Source organism: Amblyomma maculatum, chromosome 6 (assembly GCF_055883805.1).
Source record: "Amblyomma maculatum isolate TAMU_Amacu chromosome 6, ASM5588380v1, whole genome shotgun sequence".
Lineage (NCBI taxonomy): Eukaryota > Metazoa > Arthropoda > Arachnida > Ixodida > Ixodidae > Amblyomma > Amblyomma maculatum.
Window position 1 is genome coordinate 83,598,261 of NC_139349.1, and position 14,966 is coordinate 83,613,226.

Consider the following 14,966-nt stretch of genomic DNA (forward strand, 5'->3'; position numbering starts at 1 on the left):
GTCAATCAACTCATTTCAGAGAGGGATTGCCTAATCCTAAATATTAAAAAAATACAACCGAATCCATGAAGCAGAACACCGACGATGGAGACCATGTGTTAAGATACGTTGAAATAGACAGCCTTTACTTGCTCATATGTGCGAAGGGCTCGTTTTATTCATTGTTTCCTTCGTACCTTTGTTGAAGTTATCACTGTTCATGACAACTTGAAGGCCATGTTCCCCACAGTTACAGCGCAGAACAGTATCCGAAGATCTCCGGCTATTTGATGCATGGGGTCCACCGTCTTTGCCAAACCCTCTTCATAAATTCAGCATCGGTAACATATTGCGCGCTAACAATTCTGCATTCCGGCTAAGGTCGAAGAAGGCTTTCGTTAGCGAACTATCTACACCTGCAGAGGCTAGCTACAATAGAATTCTGCTACTTCACATCAGGTGCTCCGCATTAAGCTTTAGGCAAGAAGGAAGAAAAAGCTTGTTCGCTATCAAGACGATAGGCTCAATGCCTACGCGTAAACAAAAGAGAAAAAAAATGGAAGGCTGGCTCACAGATCGCTATCGGTGCTGTGGTCGCTATTGTCGAACTCGGAGCTGCCACTGGTGGGTGTGCTGGAAGTCTGGCAACAGCTGCGCGAGGAGGTTGCTGGAGACGAGCCCGGCTGCTCCAACGCATAGCCCACGGCCGCTGCTTCCGAGGAGCTCGAGGACGTCTCGGAAGATTCCGAAGTCGATGGCACCGAGAAAGAAGGCTGGCTGTCCTTCTCCTCGTCCTCAGCGGGCCTGAAGGACAGCAACGTGTCCAAGTCTGTCCTGGGCGACGCCAGGTTCTCTGCGGGGACCTCACTCCGATGCAGCACCGATGCGACCAGTGCTTCTTCTGCTTCTTCGAATCAAAGCACGTGAGCTTAAGGCACGTTCATTCCTTTCAAGTTCGAAGATGTCGAAGATGAAAAAAAAACTAGCTTCGTTATTTAAAATATCAGCAATTTCCAATTTTTTTTTGTTCGTTGGTTCGTTCGTTTCGTTCGTTTGTTCGTTTGTGTGGGGTTTAACGTCCCAAAGCGACTCAGGATATGAGTGACGCTGTAGTGGAGGACTGCGGAAATTTCGACCACCTGGGGTTCTTTAACGTGCGCTGACATCGCACAGCACACGGGCGCCTTGCTTTTCGCCTCCATCTAAAAGCGGCCGCCGAGGCCGGGATTCGATCCCGCGTCCTCGGGAACAGTGGTCGAGCGCCCTAACCACTGCGCCACATCGGCGGGGCGTATGTATGTTGGTTGGTTTGTGGGGTTTTATGTCCCAAAGTGACTTAGGCCATGAAAAGCGGCCGCCGAGGCCGGGATTCGATGTATGTATGTATGTATGTATGTATGTATGTATGTATGTATGTATGTATGTATGTATGTATGTATGTATGTATGTATGTATGTATGTATGTATGTATGTATGTATGTATGTATGTATGTATGTATGTATGTATGTATGTATGTATGTATGTATGTATGTATGTATGTATGTATGTATGTATGTATGTATGTATGTATGTATGTATGTATGTATGTATGTATGTATGTATGTATGTATGTATGTATGTATGTATGTATGTATGTATGTATGTATGTATGTATGTATGTATGTATGTATGTATGTATGCATGCATGCATGCATGCATGCATGCATGCATGCATGCATGCATGCATGTATGTATGTATGTATGTATGTATGTATGTATGTATGTATGTATGTATGTATGTATGTATGTATGTATGTATGTATGTATGTATGTATGTATGTATGTACGTACGTACGTACGTACGTACGTATGTATAACATTATTGAGATGCCACGCTGACCAAGCGTCGACCGGGGGTTATTCCCTACTCTGCATAACAAAAATATGGCGATTGACATTAAAATTGGGGAGTTCTACATTATATTGGTCGACGGACTTCCTTTATATAAAAAAAAAATCTACAGGGCACTTTGGACCACTGAAGTGCCATGAGACGAAAGTCATTATAGTGCGGTGGATCGTTGCCCTCCATTACTTCAATCTCCCTCTCTTCTTTCACTCTCACCTTCCTCGCTTCTTTTACGGTGCGGTACATGTGTACACGGAGAATTGTGACGAAGGGAACAACCCCTGATGGGGCTGTGACAGGTAGGTCACCGCCGCTTGCGGCAGGGGCTAGCCTGTCCGAATTTTTCTGTTGTAGGCCATCATTGCACCCGCCACCGCTTCGGTCGTGCACGACGGCTGTTGTTGCGGCGCGCGTCTTTCTTTCCCTCTTCTTTTTCTTTCTTCTCTACTTTCTCTCTTCTGTCTGCACGAGGCAACGGAGGTGACTTACCTACAGAGCCAGTAGTAGGCCCGTGCATTTTCTTTTCCTTCTTCCTACAGCCACAAAAACAACAGAATTGTGACAAATACTGCGCTTTTTCTATCATGTAAACCAATTTCAAACGCCTCTAATGCCTGTTAGAGTACCGCTTCCCAGGCATTTGGTTCTGCTTGTTTGCTGTGCTTGTTTGCTGTGGTTGCTCCTGCTTGTTTGCCCCCATCCCATCCCCCGGCCCGCATGCCTAGGGGGTGGGGGCTGGAGCCTCCGCTCGCCTGGTGAAGTCGTGACCTGTCGTGACTGTACATCGCGCGCCCCTTGTCGAACACAACCAGCATTTCATTGAACGCATCAAAATTCACTGGCGTTCTATAATTCGTTTACAGGAAAGGAAAGGCGCAGCATTTGTCACACCCGGAATCTCGCTGTCATTTTCACGGTAGACAAGCGGAATTATGAAGAGCGTTTCACGATCCGGGGCTTACGGGGCACAGTGGTGAAACGCTCTGTTGGGAATTCAAGAAAGGGAGGTTTGATTTCCGGTGCGGACAAGGTTTATTCATTTATTTTTAACTCTCGCTCACGAAATTCGGACACATTTGCTAACGGCAGTATGAAGCATTAAAGGCTTTCGCCTTAAAAACAGGGTGGCTCGGTGGTCCAGTTATAAGGAGAGGACGTAAGAAAAGTCTGTATTTGGTGGTCCATGTCGATAGCGCGCAATAACAGTTCATATGCTAGCGTTCGGGCCCCGCCGCGGCGGTACAGTGATGATATCTGACTACTCTGCAGTGTACCCGTGTTCGGTCCCGACCACTTGCGGCTGCGTTTCGATGGAGACGAAATGGAGAGGCGTCCGTGTGCTGTGGTGGTGGTGGATGGTGAAAACGTTTAATAAAATATAGAGTTACATAAAGGTTGCTCTGGGGTCAGGCTTAGTGCCCTTCCCCTCGCAAACACTAGGTGGAGTCCCTAGAACGAGACCCAGTGGCTTCCGCTGCCGCCATTGCTCGTTTAACCAAGGCCTTTTGGGCTTTCAGGACGGAGTAGGCAACTAGGGTCGCCTCCCAGTCCTCCCGGGTGGTGTTTGGGTTATGTGCGATGTCAGCGCGCATAAAGATCCTCAGGTGGTGGAAATTACTGCGTAGCCCTCCACTGCGGCTTCTCCCTTCCACTTTCACTCCCACCTTCCTTCCTTCCCTTACGAGCGATTCAGGTGTCCGTAGAGCATGTCGGGGTGGTGCAGTGGTAAGATGCCCGACTACTGTGCCGGAGTACCAGGGTTCGAACCCGTACTCAGCGGTTGGGTTTCCATGGAGGCGAAACGAAGAGGCGTCCGTGTGCTGTGCGATGTCAGCGCACGTTAAAGGTCCCCAGGTGGTCGAAATTACTCCGTAGCCCTCCACTACGGCTCCTCTTTCTCTCTTTCCACTTTCACTCCCACCTTCCTTCCCTTACGGCGTGGTTGAGGTGTCCACAGAAAACAAGTAAGACAGTTACCGCGCCTTTCCCTTCCTATAAATCAATCAGAGCATGTGACAGATACTGCGGCTTTCCAATTTACTGTGAACTAATTATTATTGATTATTATTGCTCGCATTCGCTACAGTCCTCCTGCAAGTGCGGGATTGGATGATACAATTTCGCTCCTATCGCGTGACTTTCCTTGGCACGCGTTCGGTGCAGTGTTACAGCAAGGGTGGGTTTGGGATGGTACCGTCGCCCTTGTCTCATATATTCCTCATACCCATGTATAAAGCAGCAGTGATTGAAGGCCCCGCCATGATGGTGCAGTGGTAAAACACCCGACTACTGTGCCGGAGTACCCAGGCTCGAACCCGACCTCGGCGGCTGCGTTTCGATGAAGCCGAAACGAAGAGGCGTCCGTGTGCTGTGCGATGTCACCGCACGTTCCTCGGGTGGTTGAAATTCCTCCACAACCCTCCACTACCTCTCCTCCTTCTCTCTTTCCACTTTCACTGCCACCTTCTTCTCTTCCCTTGCGGCGCGGTTGAGGTGTCCACAGAGAACAAGTGAGACAGTTACCGCGCCTTTACCTTCCTATAAATCAATCAATCGGCGATAGAAGCGTGTCTGTGGCGCGAGCGAAGTTCGGGGGCGAGATGCAGCCCTGCAAGTTGGGAACGTCCAGGGTAATATGTTGCACGTAGATTTGCTGCAGCCCGATATCCTTCCTTCGAAGACGGTAAATTTTCAAGCTGACCACTGAGCCGCATGCTGTGAAATATATATGTATGTATAGCCTGTGTAAAAAGTGTACAGCCCAGGGGGTCAGCTTCTGGGCCGGGCAGTGGTGCTAATTTAGAATTTCTTCCCATTTGAAAGGGTAGGAAAAGAAAATCTTACCATCAAGAGATCCAGAACACTGGAAATGCATTACAAGCCGCACGAAGTGGCTTAGAAGCCGAACTCCTTGGCTCTACACTTTTGACAAAGACTGTACATCCAAAGCCGGCTGGTATAGCTGCTTACTTTTATTAACTGGACTAAAATACTCCTAGACTGCTCACGATTTCGATGATGCTACGTTATTTCGAAGTCATGAACTGGATCATCTATATGACGTATAACGGTCACCGCAATTTGCTTTATATGAAATTGTAATAACGACATATGAAAGTCGCAAATGACGGTCATCTACGACGGGAGTCGTATTGAACTCGACAGATAGCCTTGTGTACATGAACTGCACAGGTCGAGTCGATTATTCAAGATAGGCCTGGAGCAAATTTTGAATCTGAAACGCGTGACTGGTGTTTTGCTCTCTTTCTTGGCGTTTTGCCCTTTACCTCTGAAAAGGGACCCGATTCGAGTTTTGTCGGGTTCATGTAAACCCCCTGAGCACATGGTCATTTGTTTGCCGAAAAGGTGCTTGCACATAACAATAACACACTCTTGACAGCTTTTGGCCACAGTGCCGCTCCCGTGCTTTTTGCCTACCGTGGGATCACATACGACTGCAGCGCCACCTCGGCCACCTTGTTTTTCAACATGAAGGAGGTCTACAAGTCCATAGCTGAAGCTAGAACTCTTTCGGGGTAGGTCAGCAGGAGTATAGCAGGAGCGTCTGCGGGGCTGGATGACCGGCTTTGGATTTCATTCGGGCAGCCATGCTAGTCCTCAATGGTAGGAGGCTCAGCGGCCTACTCAACACCCCTCCTCCCACCCCCACCCCTCACCCCCCGCTCCCGCCGCAGTAACACACACAAGCTGACGGTACAAAGAGGGTGAGTCATAAAAGGTGCGTGCCCGTCCGCAAAGGCTGTTCAAAGGTCGTTTTTGAAGTGTTCAGAACCTTCACTTTTTGGATGCCCTCCATCCGCACTAAAATTGACGTGACAAAAACATTAAATATCTAGTAACGATACTACCAGACCTTCCAGCTTTGTTCTCTTTAAACAGCAATACAAGTAACAACGAGTTGTGGTAAGAAAATTACTGCGTGTAATATGTGCACGACGGCTTTAGTGGAAAATCGGTAAGGTCTAAGCGATGGCAAACAAGTCTAATCTATGAACAACCTCGAGTACTTTTAATCCTGTGGAGCTACAAATCTTGCTGCGAATTTTGGTTCAGTGGGGCTCCGCATAAAGAATTTTCGTTCCTTCTTAACTTTGGTACTCTATCCGAGCATAATAAGTACTTAGCGAACTTGGTTAGAAACAGCCTCAATCAGGTGGCTTTATCTGCGTGCTTGGTAATCGTGCCGGTAACACCACTGGTGGCAGAAACCTTGTTATTCAATTTACTTAATATAACATTCTAATAAAAGGCGAGTGATTCATTAAATAAAATCACATAATCGTAATTAACTTGTTCGGGACAGAATGGAAGATTTCATTTATTATTCTATTTGCTAAATGTTTACTGTAAGTATCCCAACGTTTGGGTAAGTTTCTTAAGTCATTTCGGTTACTGGCGGAAAAGCCATGATGACGTCAATCGAATACGAAATAACCCACACCGTACACAGTGTAAATATATACCATCACAAAACGTTCAACTTTATGTACAAGAAATTCAAAAGGCATAGCGTATTTAGCAATGACAGCTTCCAGGAAAGTGACGCAGCTGACGTAGTCATCGTGAGAAACAGCCACTGATAGTACACGTGTCACTGCTCGTTGAGTCAGGTGGCGGTGTCACGGTCCATTCCTCGTTTAGTGGCCCGGAATGAAGCCAGTCTGTACTTCGCCGAAACAGGTACGCCCCCACTGAGGGAACGAGCTAAGGCCGAACACGTATTCGCCCAGCGTGTTGAAGAAGGCCAGGTTCACGATCTGGCAGGCGAACTTGACTATAATGCCAGGTATCAGCTGCGTGCGAAAGTGAATATCATAATTCATGATTGGATAAGGGAGTAGCGGAGGGATAAACGTGTTGCACAAGTATCATGCAAATATAGGTATGTATATATGCACCAACCCTTGCCTTTCTTACCTCTCCCTTCCTTTTTTCTTCACTTTTTCTGCCTTCACAGTCCCTTCTTGCACCTGAGCATGTGCTTCAGCGTTCAATAGCAGATGCCGCAGGCAGCAAAATATTTTCGCTGCGTTTATTTTTCAATGCACAACAAAGAAAAGATGCACAAAGAGCGAGCGCTCTAAACGCACGCGCATAAAATTCCACATTAGGTGAGCTTCGAGGAAGAGACGGTTCATAATGTGTAGGTACAGAGCGGGTCTTATTCACATACATTCCGTGGTGTGTCCTGTATGCCGGGTTGTATTCAAGCGTGTGTTGCTTTGGAGCATTCGTATTTTAAATTCCTGTGTTTCATTTTGATGCAGGCGAGCTGTACAGACCTTTTCACAGCCGTCCACGAAACCATTTTCTTTTCTTTAAACGGGGGAGGAACCAGGGTGAGAGCGGAGGAATGTTTTGTACATTAACACTTCCTTGTTTTACAAGCAGGTACTCGCTGCAACAATTCACACACTAGCGCTCAGCATACAGGCACCCTTCTACCTGCTTTTTCATCTCTGCATAAAATAAACCGAAGCGTCTTAAGTCCTGTTGCCTACTCCTTCGGACTGATAAGCCAAGGAGAAAACCATAGTTCTTACTCAGCGATGCAAGATGCCATGAAATACGTTCATGAGTGCAGAAAATAGATAAAATGTTTCCCGATTCTGGTGAGTTTAGGAAAGGTCGCATTTTACACGTGGCAGGCATACATCGGTAACTAGGCCACATAACAACCGTGATTTGGCACTGTACTTAACGTTTTATTTATTTTTCGCTGCATATTGCTATCTGGTTCTCGATACCGCACGTTATTGCTGATGTAATGGCAGAAACATGAGTATGACGTAACTTATAAACAGAGCTGGCGGACCAGCGGCAACTCTGACTGAATACGACGACGCCTTTGGCATACATGACGACGTTTATCAGTGTCAGGTCCGTCTGAGGAACAAAACAGCATTGCGCAAATGGACCCAGAGTCACGGCTGGACATAATCACCCCGAATGCGTCGGCTGTGAGGTAGCTAGCGGCGGCTGCTTGTTCAGACCAGCTATTCCAGTAATTGGTCGCTTACAAGTCCTGAAAAGTGAAGCAGTAGTAATTTTGTTTAAATACTGCCGATCTTTTACCTAGAGGTGTCCATAGGTGTCAGTCTCTCGCGTGAATGTCGCTTTTGAAGATTGTGAGGTAGGAGCGACGTTAGCATTAAAGGGCTGTCATTGGCTCTCCGAAAACGACAACGATCTTGGGAGATGAAGCAGCAAATACGGCGAACTGACAGAAAGAGTTCACGGCGGCATAAATTGAAAAAATAGAATCGGGTTGGACGGACTACGTTTTCGTGGACGGAATGCTGTTTCATTCTGCATCAGTTTTTTATTCGCTCCGTCCAGTCAAAGTTGAGAAAACGCCCACACCATTTTCAATCACCGATATCTCTGCTGGGACAAATGCTCTATAGAATAGTTTTGCGGAATATAGGCGACTGAATATCTAGGACTAAGAGTATGAGTACCACTTTAATTGCTCCTCTGCCCTACATACCAACGAGCCATTTCATTGAAGTGACAAGGTCGTAGCCGCAAGGCAGTTCTAAAGCACCACTTAGTAATAGCGAGAGAAAAACCCACATATTGAGTTCAGCATTGCTACATTGTCTTTACAGCGTCATGTTATAAAAGAAAGAAGAGAAAGAAGATAACAACAGATAACTCGGTAGTTGGTAGAGGCTAATGACCACAGCGAGTTGCTAGGACAGAAGGTTCGTTCGAATGTTGTGACGGCAAAGTGCCCCGGAGTTCGAAGTAGAGACGATGTCATACCACTCGAAGTCTTCTACACCCGAATGGGAATGGTCAAAGACGAGAGGCAAACGGTGCTCACACGTGAACTAATTCCCATATGACATAAATAGAGCTGAAACCATAGAGTAAACTTCTATGTGCAATAGCCATGTCTTTACTTTCGAGACGAATCTAAGCGTAGTCCTTGCAGATTGCTCTCGCGTAACTCCAGGTTTAACCACAAGCTACATTACAGCAATTTTTTTTCCAGATTTCTCTATTCACTCGATTCTTTCAAATCGCCAGAGACTCGCTTACATGTGTAATGTAAAAAAATTGCCGCCAGCGAAATATTTACAAGTAAGATTTTTGGCATTTAATGAAGTTCTTTCAGCTAGTATTGTATTCGGTGTGTGTGTCCACGTATTCGACGTAGAGACCTCCCAGAAGTGGCGTCTGGGAGAAGTAATCGCCGAAACCTTGGTTTGAAGGCAAAACATGCATTTCAAGGCACACTTGTAAGTTCGAATCCCTGTCACGAGCAAGCCTCGTACTAGACTGGCAGAGATGCATGCTATATGCAACAAGAAATCGTATGACGCCAGCCGGAACTTTGTACGATGGACGGTTTCATCACAGTCGTGGAAGGCATACAACTGAAGGTACAGTAGTGAGCTTTATCAGCGGGAACGCGCGAAACCGCAGCAGGTAGCCTTGTCTAGAACTAAAGGCGGAGCGTGAAAGCGGCGCTGGTAGCGGCGAAAGGAAGCAGGTTTATTTCACGTTTTGTGTATAAAAAGGAAACGAAAATATGAAGATAAAAAGAAACGAATAAAAGAAAGCGTTGGGTAATTTTATCTCTTTTAACTTCTGTCACGCGGTGCTGCGAAAGCTTCCGTTTCCCTGTTTACGCTAGCAGTCGTTTTGGAGCGTTGCGGCACGCAGAACGCCAGCTTCTTGAGTATTGAAGCAGAATTAGCAGATATTTCTGGATGCCCAGAGTGCCTGCCGCACCGTTTGAAGATGACCGCTAATGTAGCAGCGAAACGGGCGCTTTCACAGCAGAAAGTGACAGATGTTAAAACAGTTATAACACCTCAACACCTTCTCGTCTTTGTTTCTTCCAATGCTTTGTTACCTTTTTATTCACAAGCATCCAATAAACTCAAACATGCTTCCATTCTTCGCAACCAGACTTCCTTTCTTCGCTGTCCAGACTTTGTGCGAAGCAAACGATGACATCATGACGCCGCACTGATCTTCACCTGCCGATGCAAAAGTTGTGCATGGGGTGCAGCCAGCATATGGAGCAACACCGCTCTAATTCAATTCTAAGGCCTCCGTCACGCTTCGTACTAGTTCTGGACAAGGCTATCTGCCACGCGCTCGAGCGTTCCCTTTCATAAAGCTCCTGACTGTACGTACGTACATATGTCGTCGGTCGCGAGTTCACTTCCAGCTTGACTATCAGATGTATACTATGTCCACGAAGAATCATGCGACTCGACGAGAAACGCTTTACGACGAATGGTTGTCTCACAATTTCAATACGAATCTAGAAAAGTGCTGCCAGACTGAGGACAGCCATGCAGTGCCACGCGCACAGCCTTGTCTGAAATGGCGGTGGCCTTGATCGCGAATTAGTCTTGATGCGTCCTGTGATGCATTGTGGTTGCGGTGCTATAGCTGTGTATTTACACCGCTTAATGAGCCGCTATTTTTTTCTTCCTATCGCTGTTTTTTTTTTTTTAGACTACCTCGTCGCAAGCACACACAACATACGTCGCCGGCTTTTCTCGTAACGAAGCAAATAATGTTTTCGAATTAAAAACCTTCGTTAAACCTGCCGGCTGCATTCGCGTCTTATCACTGGATCGTGTGACCGTGTGAGCACGCACCAAGTCCTTGACGTGCATGTGTCCCTCGTCGCAGATTATTGCGATGACTGAGCAAGAAGCAGGCAGGATGCACGACTGTGTCACCGAAAGGCATACCGGGAACGCCAGGTAGAGCGGGTTCAGACGCAGCTTGCAGGCCTGTTTCGAGCAAGACGCATATAGGTGCAGATCAAAGGAAGAGTACATTTGCGCCCAATAACGAATTCGGATGTTACTTTTTCACTACACTTGAAAACGTTCACGGACGTCGTTTGTTCAAAAGAAAGCAATCGAAAACAAAAAAAATCATGATTCCTGCTCATACAATTCGTGTAATCAATGACTGAGTGCGAATAGTGTGCCCTCTTTTATAATGACCCTACCTGTACACAGTTAGTGAGTTCCGTTATAATGACCCTACCTGTATACAGTTATTGAGTTCCGAAGTCGTTTCAGAGCAGCCTGCTGCAGGCGGTGCCTGTCTCGTACCTATTGGAAACGAGCTCAGTAATGCAAGCTGGTGACATTTGTTTCAGAGGTAATGTGTTAGAGTGAGGAGGCGAAAGCCTTTGAGATTGGTTCTACTGTAGTGTTCATTTGACAGAACTACGACGATCACATAATGCAAGACAACGGCTTCTTCCGTGTCGAATTTGAGATGATTAGCTCCACTCGGCGGTGATGGCGCATGCTCGTTGCGGCGCTTGGTCTTCATAACTGGCGGCAGATGACGCGCACCACGGTCCTTATTGGAGACCAGAGTCAAGGCGGCCTCGTCGCGCCCCTACGTTGCCATGGAGGCGGCAGGAACGCTAGGCAAGGAAAACTATGGTATGTGTCTCAGGTACCTGCTGTGGCGTACATGTATTGCATTCTACTATATTGTATTGTAATGTATTGTATGTTGCATTGTATAGTAATATATTGTAGTGATCCAAAAGGCAATAAAGATTTAAAAACCGGCGTGGCGTAGTCTGTTAAATCACTCGACTGGTGATCGAAAAGACAGAAGTTCAGTTCCCAGCGGAGGATTATTTTTTTCTTCTAAAGATTAGACAGAACCCCGTCGATATCCAGCGGGATCTCACGGACAGATCTCGCCAGCACGAGATTTTCACCATTAGCCAAGTAAGACTTTCGTCTTAAAAAAAAAGAGACGACTCGAAGCAATCGCCACAGAGCAGTGTCGTGTTGACAAGGGCGGCCCGGCGTTTGCATCAGACCCCTTTGATTTATTAATTTATGCCCTATATTTGAAAAGAATCTTCTGAAATCTCTGAGCCAATATTTCTTAATTTGCATTTCTTTTGCAAGAACAAAGTCGTTAGGAAAACTACCATTTCCAAACTCTTTCGACAAAGACTACCTTCGAGGTGATTTCTGGAGTATAATTTTGACAAGACAATGTAATTTTTGGACTCCTAATTATTCCTTAATGCAAAAAAAGCCAAATATGAGACATGTATTGACGATATCAAAAATGAAGTTTGTTTAAAAGTGCCTAGATTTTTACAAAATGTCACAAAAGAGCCACAATGGGCCTTATCCTGCACAATGAACTACTTAGAAGCTATTTAAGCATAAACAATAAGTATACCTTCATGATATTTGAAAATATAGTTTTCCTAAGCTGACACACTTAATTACTTATTATGACAGTTATAACTGCTTTCTAATTCTGGTAAGGTGATAAAACGTAATATATATATAGTTCATCCTTTAGCCTTGCATCCCTTTCCCCTCTTAAACAGATGCTATATTCCCCATTTCTTCACGTATATAGCAATGTAACTGCAGATTTGTAGAAGTCTGGCTTAATGGGTTTCAGCCGGTAATGCACGTTCCGGGTGCAGTATGAACCCGCACCCGTGGTGCAAACAAGCACTGGCATAACTCTGGTTTCACAAGGCAGGCAGTCTGCGCTTGTGGTTGGATGCAAGTGAGGAGATTTTTTCAAGTCGTTATGCTTCGAACTGCACAGCGGCGTCAACCGAAATATAACAATGATTTATAGAATGAAAAAAAAAAGAAAATCGTGTCACATAGGACTGCCTGCGTGTATGAAGGCGAAAACTCGTCGATTCGTAGACTTAAGCAGTTCGTAGCTCTATCTCATTAAACGCAGAACAATCAAACGCAGAACAGCACTAGTTTTCTGAAACTCTACTTATATACGGGTCATATCTACTACTGTAAATAATTAATGGCCTCTACTATTTTATCCGGTGGGATGGTGTCTGCTACTACAAGGGCTTCGGTTTGGTCTTACAAAGTGTACACCACGCTTCTGTGACATTTCAGATAAAAAATGCAGAAAATCGATATTTCACTTTCTGCATATAACAGTTCCGGCGGAATACGAAGGAAGCAATGGATAAAAGCTGCACGCAAAAAGGGGCCGCTTATGCTCACCAGGGTGATGACAACCGGCATCAGCATTGTGGCAGCCGCGTCGTTCGGAGTGAACTCGGTGAGCACAGCAGCGCTGAGCGAGATCAGCACCTGCAGCTGCAGCGGCGTCCGGATGCTGAGGCTGTCGATCAGCATCACGAGGTCGGTGGACAAGTGTGTGATCTGCATGGCAAAAGCAAATTCGCATGTACAATCCCTCTTAAAATGACTAGAACCTCACTCTTCAAAATTTGGCATTCGATGCACAGGCATTGTCATAATGTTCTATGCATACCATAGCCTCATATATTATCCATGCCCGGTTATAGGCACCTATATCAAATACTGTCGGCCATCACGTTCAAGGCCACAGCGGAAGAAAAAAAAATGCTCTGTAGGTGCGCCCGCGCTGCGGCGAGATAGCGGCCGCTAGTGGGTGCCGCTAGAGGCAGCGCGTTATTTTGGGGGCTATATGCTTTCCCTATTATTCTGGCGTTTGTACAGGGCATCGGCGCGCACGCTGAGGTTTCATGACCTTTGCCAGAAACAAAATGCTGCAACATTGAAACCCGCCTGTCTTACTTGTTTAAGTGCCCAATTCTAAGCAAGTAGGACCTTTCATGCCATTTTTAACTTACCAAATCGTTCGATTTCTCTATACAGAGACACGCATCGTCTGCTCGAGCAGCGATGGAGACAGCACCGCCGGATACACCAGTAGTACGCTGCGTCGTCTGACAAAGGGCCCTTTAGCAACTTCATGCCGACCAGAAAAAAACCGTTTTAGCATAATCGACAACTCGGCTGACAGAAGTATCGTGATGTCAAGGACCGACTCACGCCTTCTCTTCAACTGCAACTGCAGATTAGTAATTTGATTCCCTGCCATGAGAGAGAAAGAGAGAGAACTATTTGTCGGTGAGGTGGTAATGCTCGAGTTTCTCAACCCTTTGAGATGGCTGACAATAGTAGTGTGTAGGCGACCTCTTGCCGTCTTGCCGTGGCCCGGGAGTGGGCGTCCGGTCCCCCACAGGCGAGAACAGCTTCCCATTTTTCAAGCGAGAAAGATATGACCAGATCTGCCAGAGAGATTCTCCGCTCAATCCTAGAAATTTTGTTCATCTACGACACGAAAAGCATAATTATGCACTCAGCGAGAATAAGTGCGTTGCACTTTGCTGCAGTCCCGGCTGCGGGCCCTGCAAGCAGAAAATATCGTTCTCCAGTGCTCCAAAAGACTAAATTCGAAGCGCAGGGCTATAAAGGAGCGTGTCTCCAGGTTAAAAAGAGTTGTTCAGAACACGCGATCCTTCCATATTCATCGAGATTAAGCACTGGTGCAAAGTATACCACCGTACAAAAAGGCCCATCCAGTACCTGTGCTGCTCTTTACGGCCGCGCCATGTCTAGAAACCTAACTGAATAATCATCGCAGCGTTGTCACATCGCCTCTTCCACGAAGTATTGGTAGCCCGATTAAATAAGCGGGTTAGTGGTCTTGGCTACAAGCGCCGCATTGCTCGAGCGACAAAACTAGGCGCTGGTTGCGATAAATCAATGAAAATCACGTTTCGTCGCTGCAAGAAAATGAGCACTGACAGGGCAAGGATGGCTTAGCAATCTAGTGCAGCGGACTATAATAATGCTATCTTCCGTGCTTAACGCAGTTATATTCACACCAAACTTCCTTTCTTATTTTCTTGAAAACCGCGAAAGTTTTGGTATTTGATTAGCCGTTTTCACAAGCTGCGCTGGTAAATTTTACTGTTATTCATGCCCCTGAGTTTGCACAGATTGATTCTTATCGACAGGTAGGCATTTCGAAGCTAATAGAGGTTGCAAAAATTTCATCAGCAGCAGGTTCCAGTGTTATTACCAGATTACTGAAAAGCGCTCAAACGTTCTCATTCATTACATTATCATAGTCTTTTTGCATTCATTACAGGGCGCAACGCTACCCGAAGACAGGAAGGTGGTTCCAGTGAATAAATCTGGTGATGTCCACAACCCCCCTATCTATATATCGATATCGTTAAAGTCGACTCCATGCAAGTTACTGGAACACAATCTCTTCTAGCAA

At 46.2% G+C, this 14,966-nt stretch overlaps 1 protein-coding gene across 1 annotated transcript in view; it reads right to left on the minus strand.

The window, feature by feature from the left end:
• Window positions 1–6,376: 6,376 nt before the first annotated feature.
• The window catches only part of LOC146186135 (uncharacterized), a 57,822-nt gene continuing 49,232 nt past the window's right edge, over window positions 6,377–14,966 (minus strand). The window contains exons 3-4 of the mRNA XM_084605631.1: window positions 12,908–13,069; window positions 6,377–6,682 (exon numbers count right to left, since the gene is read on the minus strand). Of these exons, the coding sequence (XP_084461757.1) occupies window positions 6,527–6,682; window positions 12,908–13,069 (318 nt within the window). The 3' untranslated portion in view covers window positions 6,377–6,526. The remainder of the gene's footprint in view (window positions 6,683–12,907; window positions 13,070–14,966) is intronic.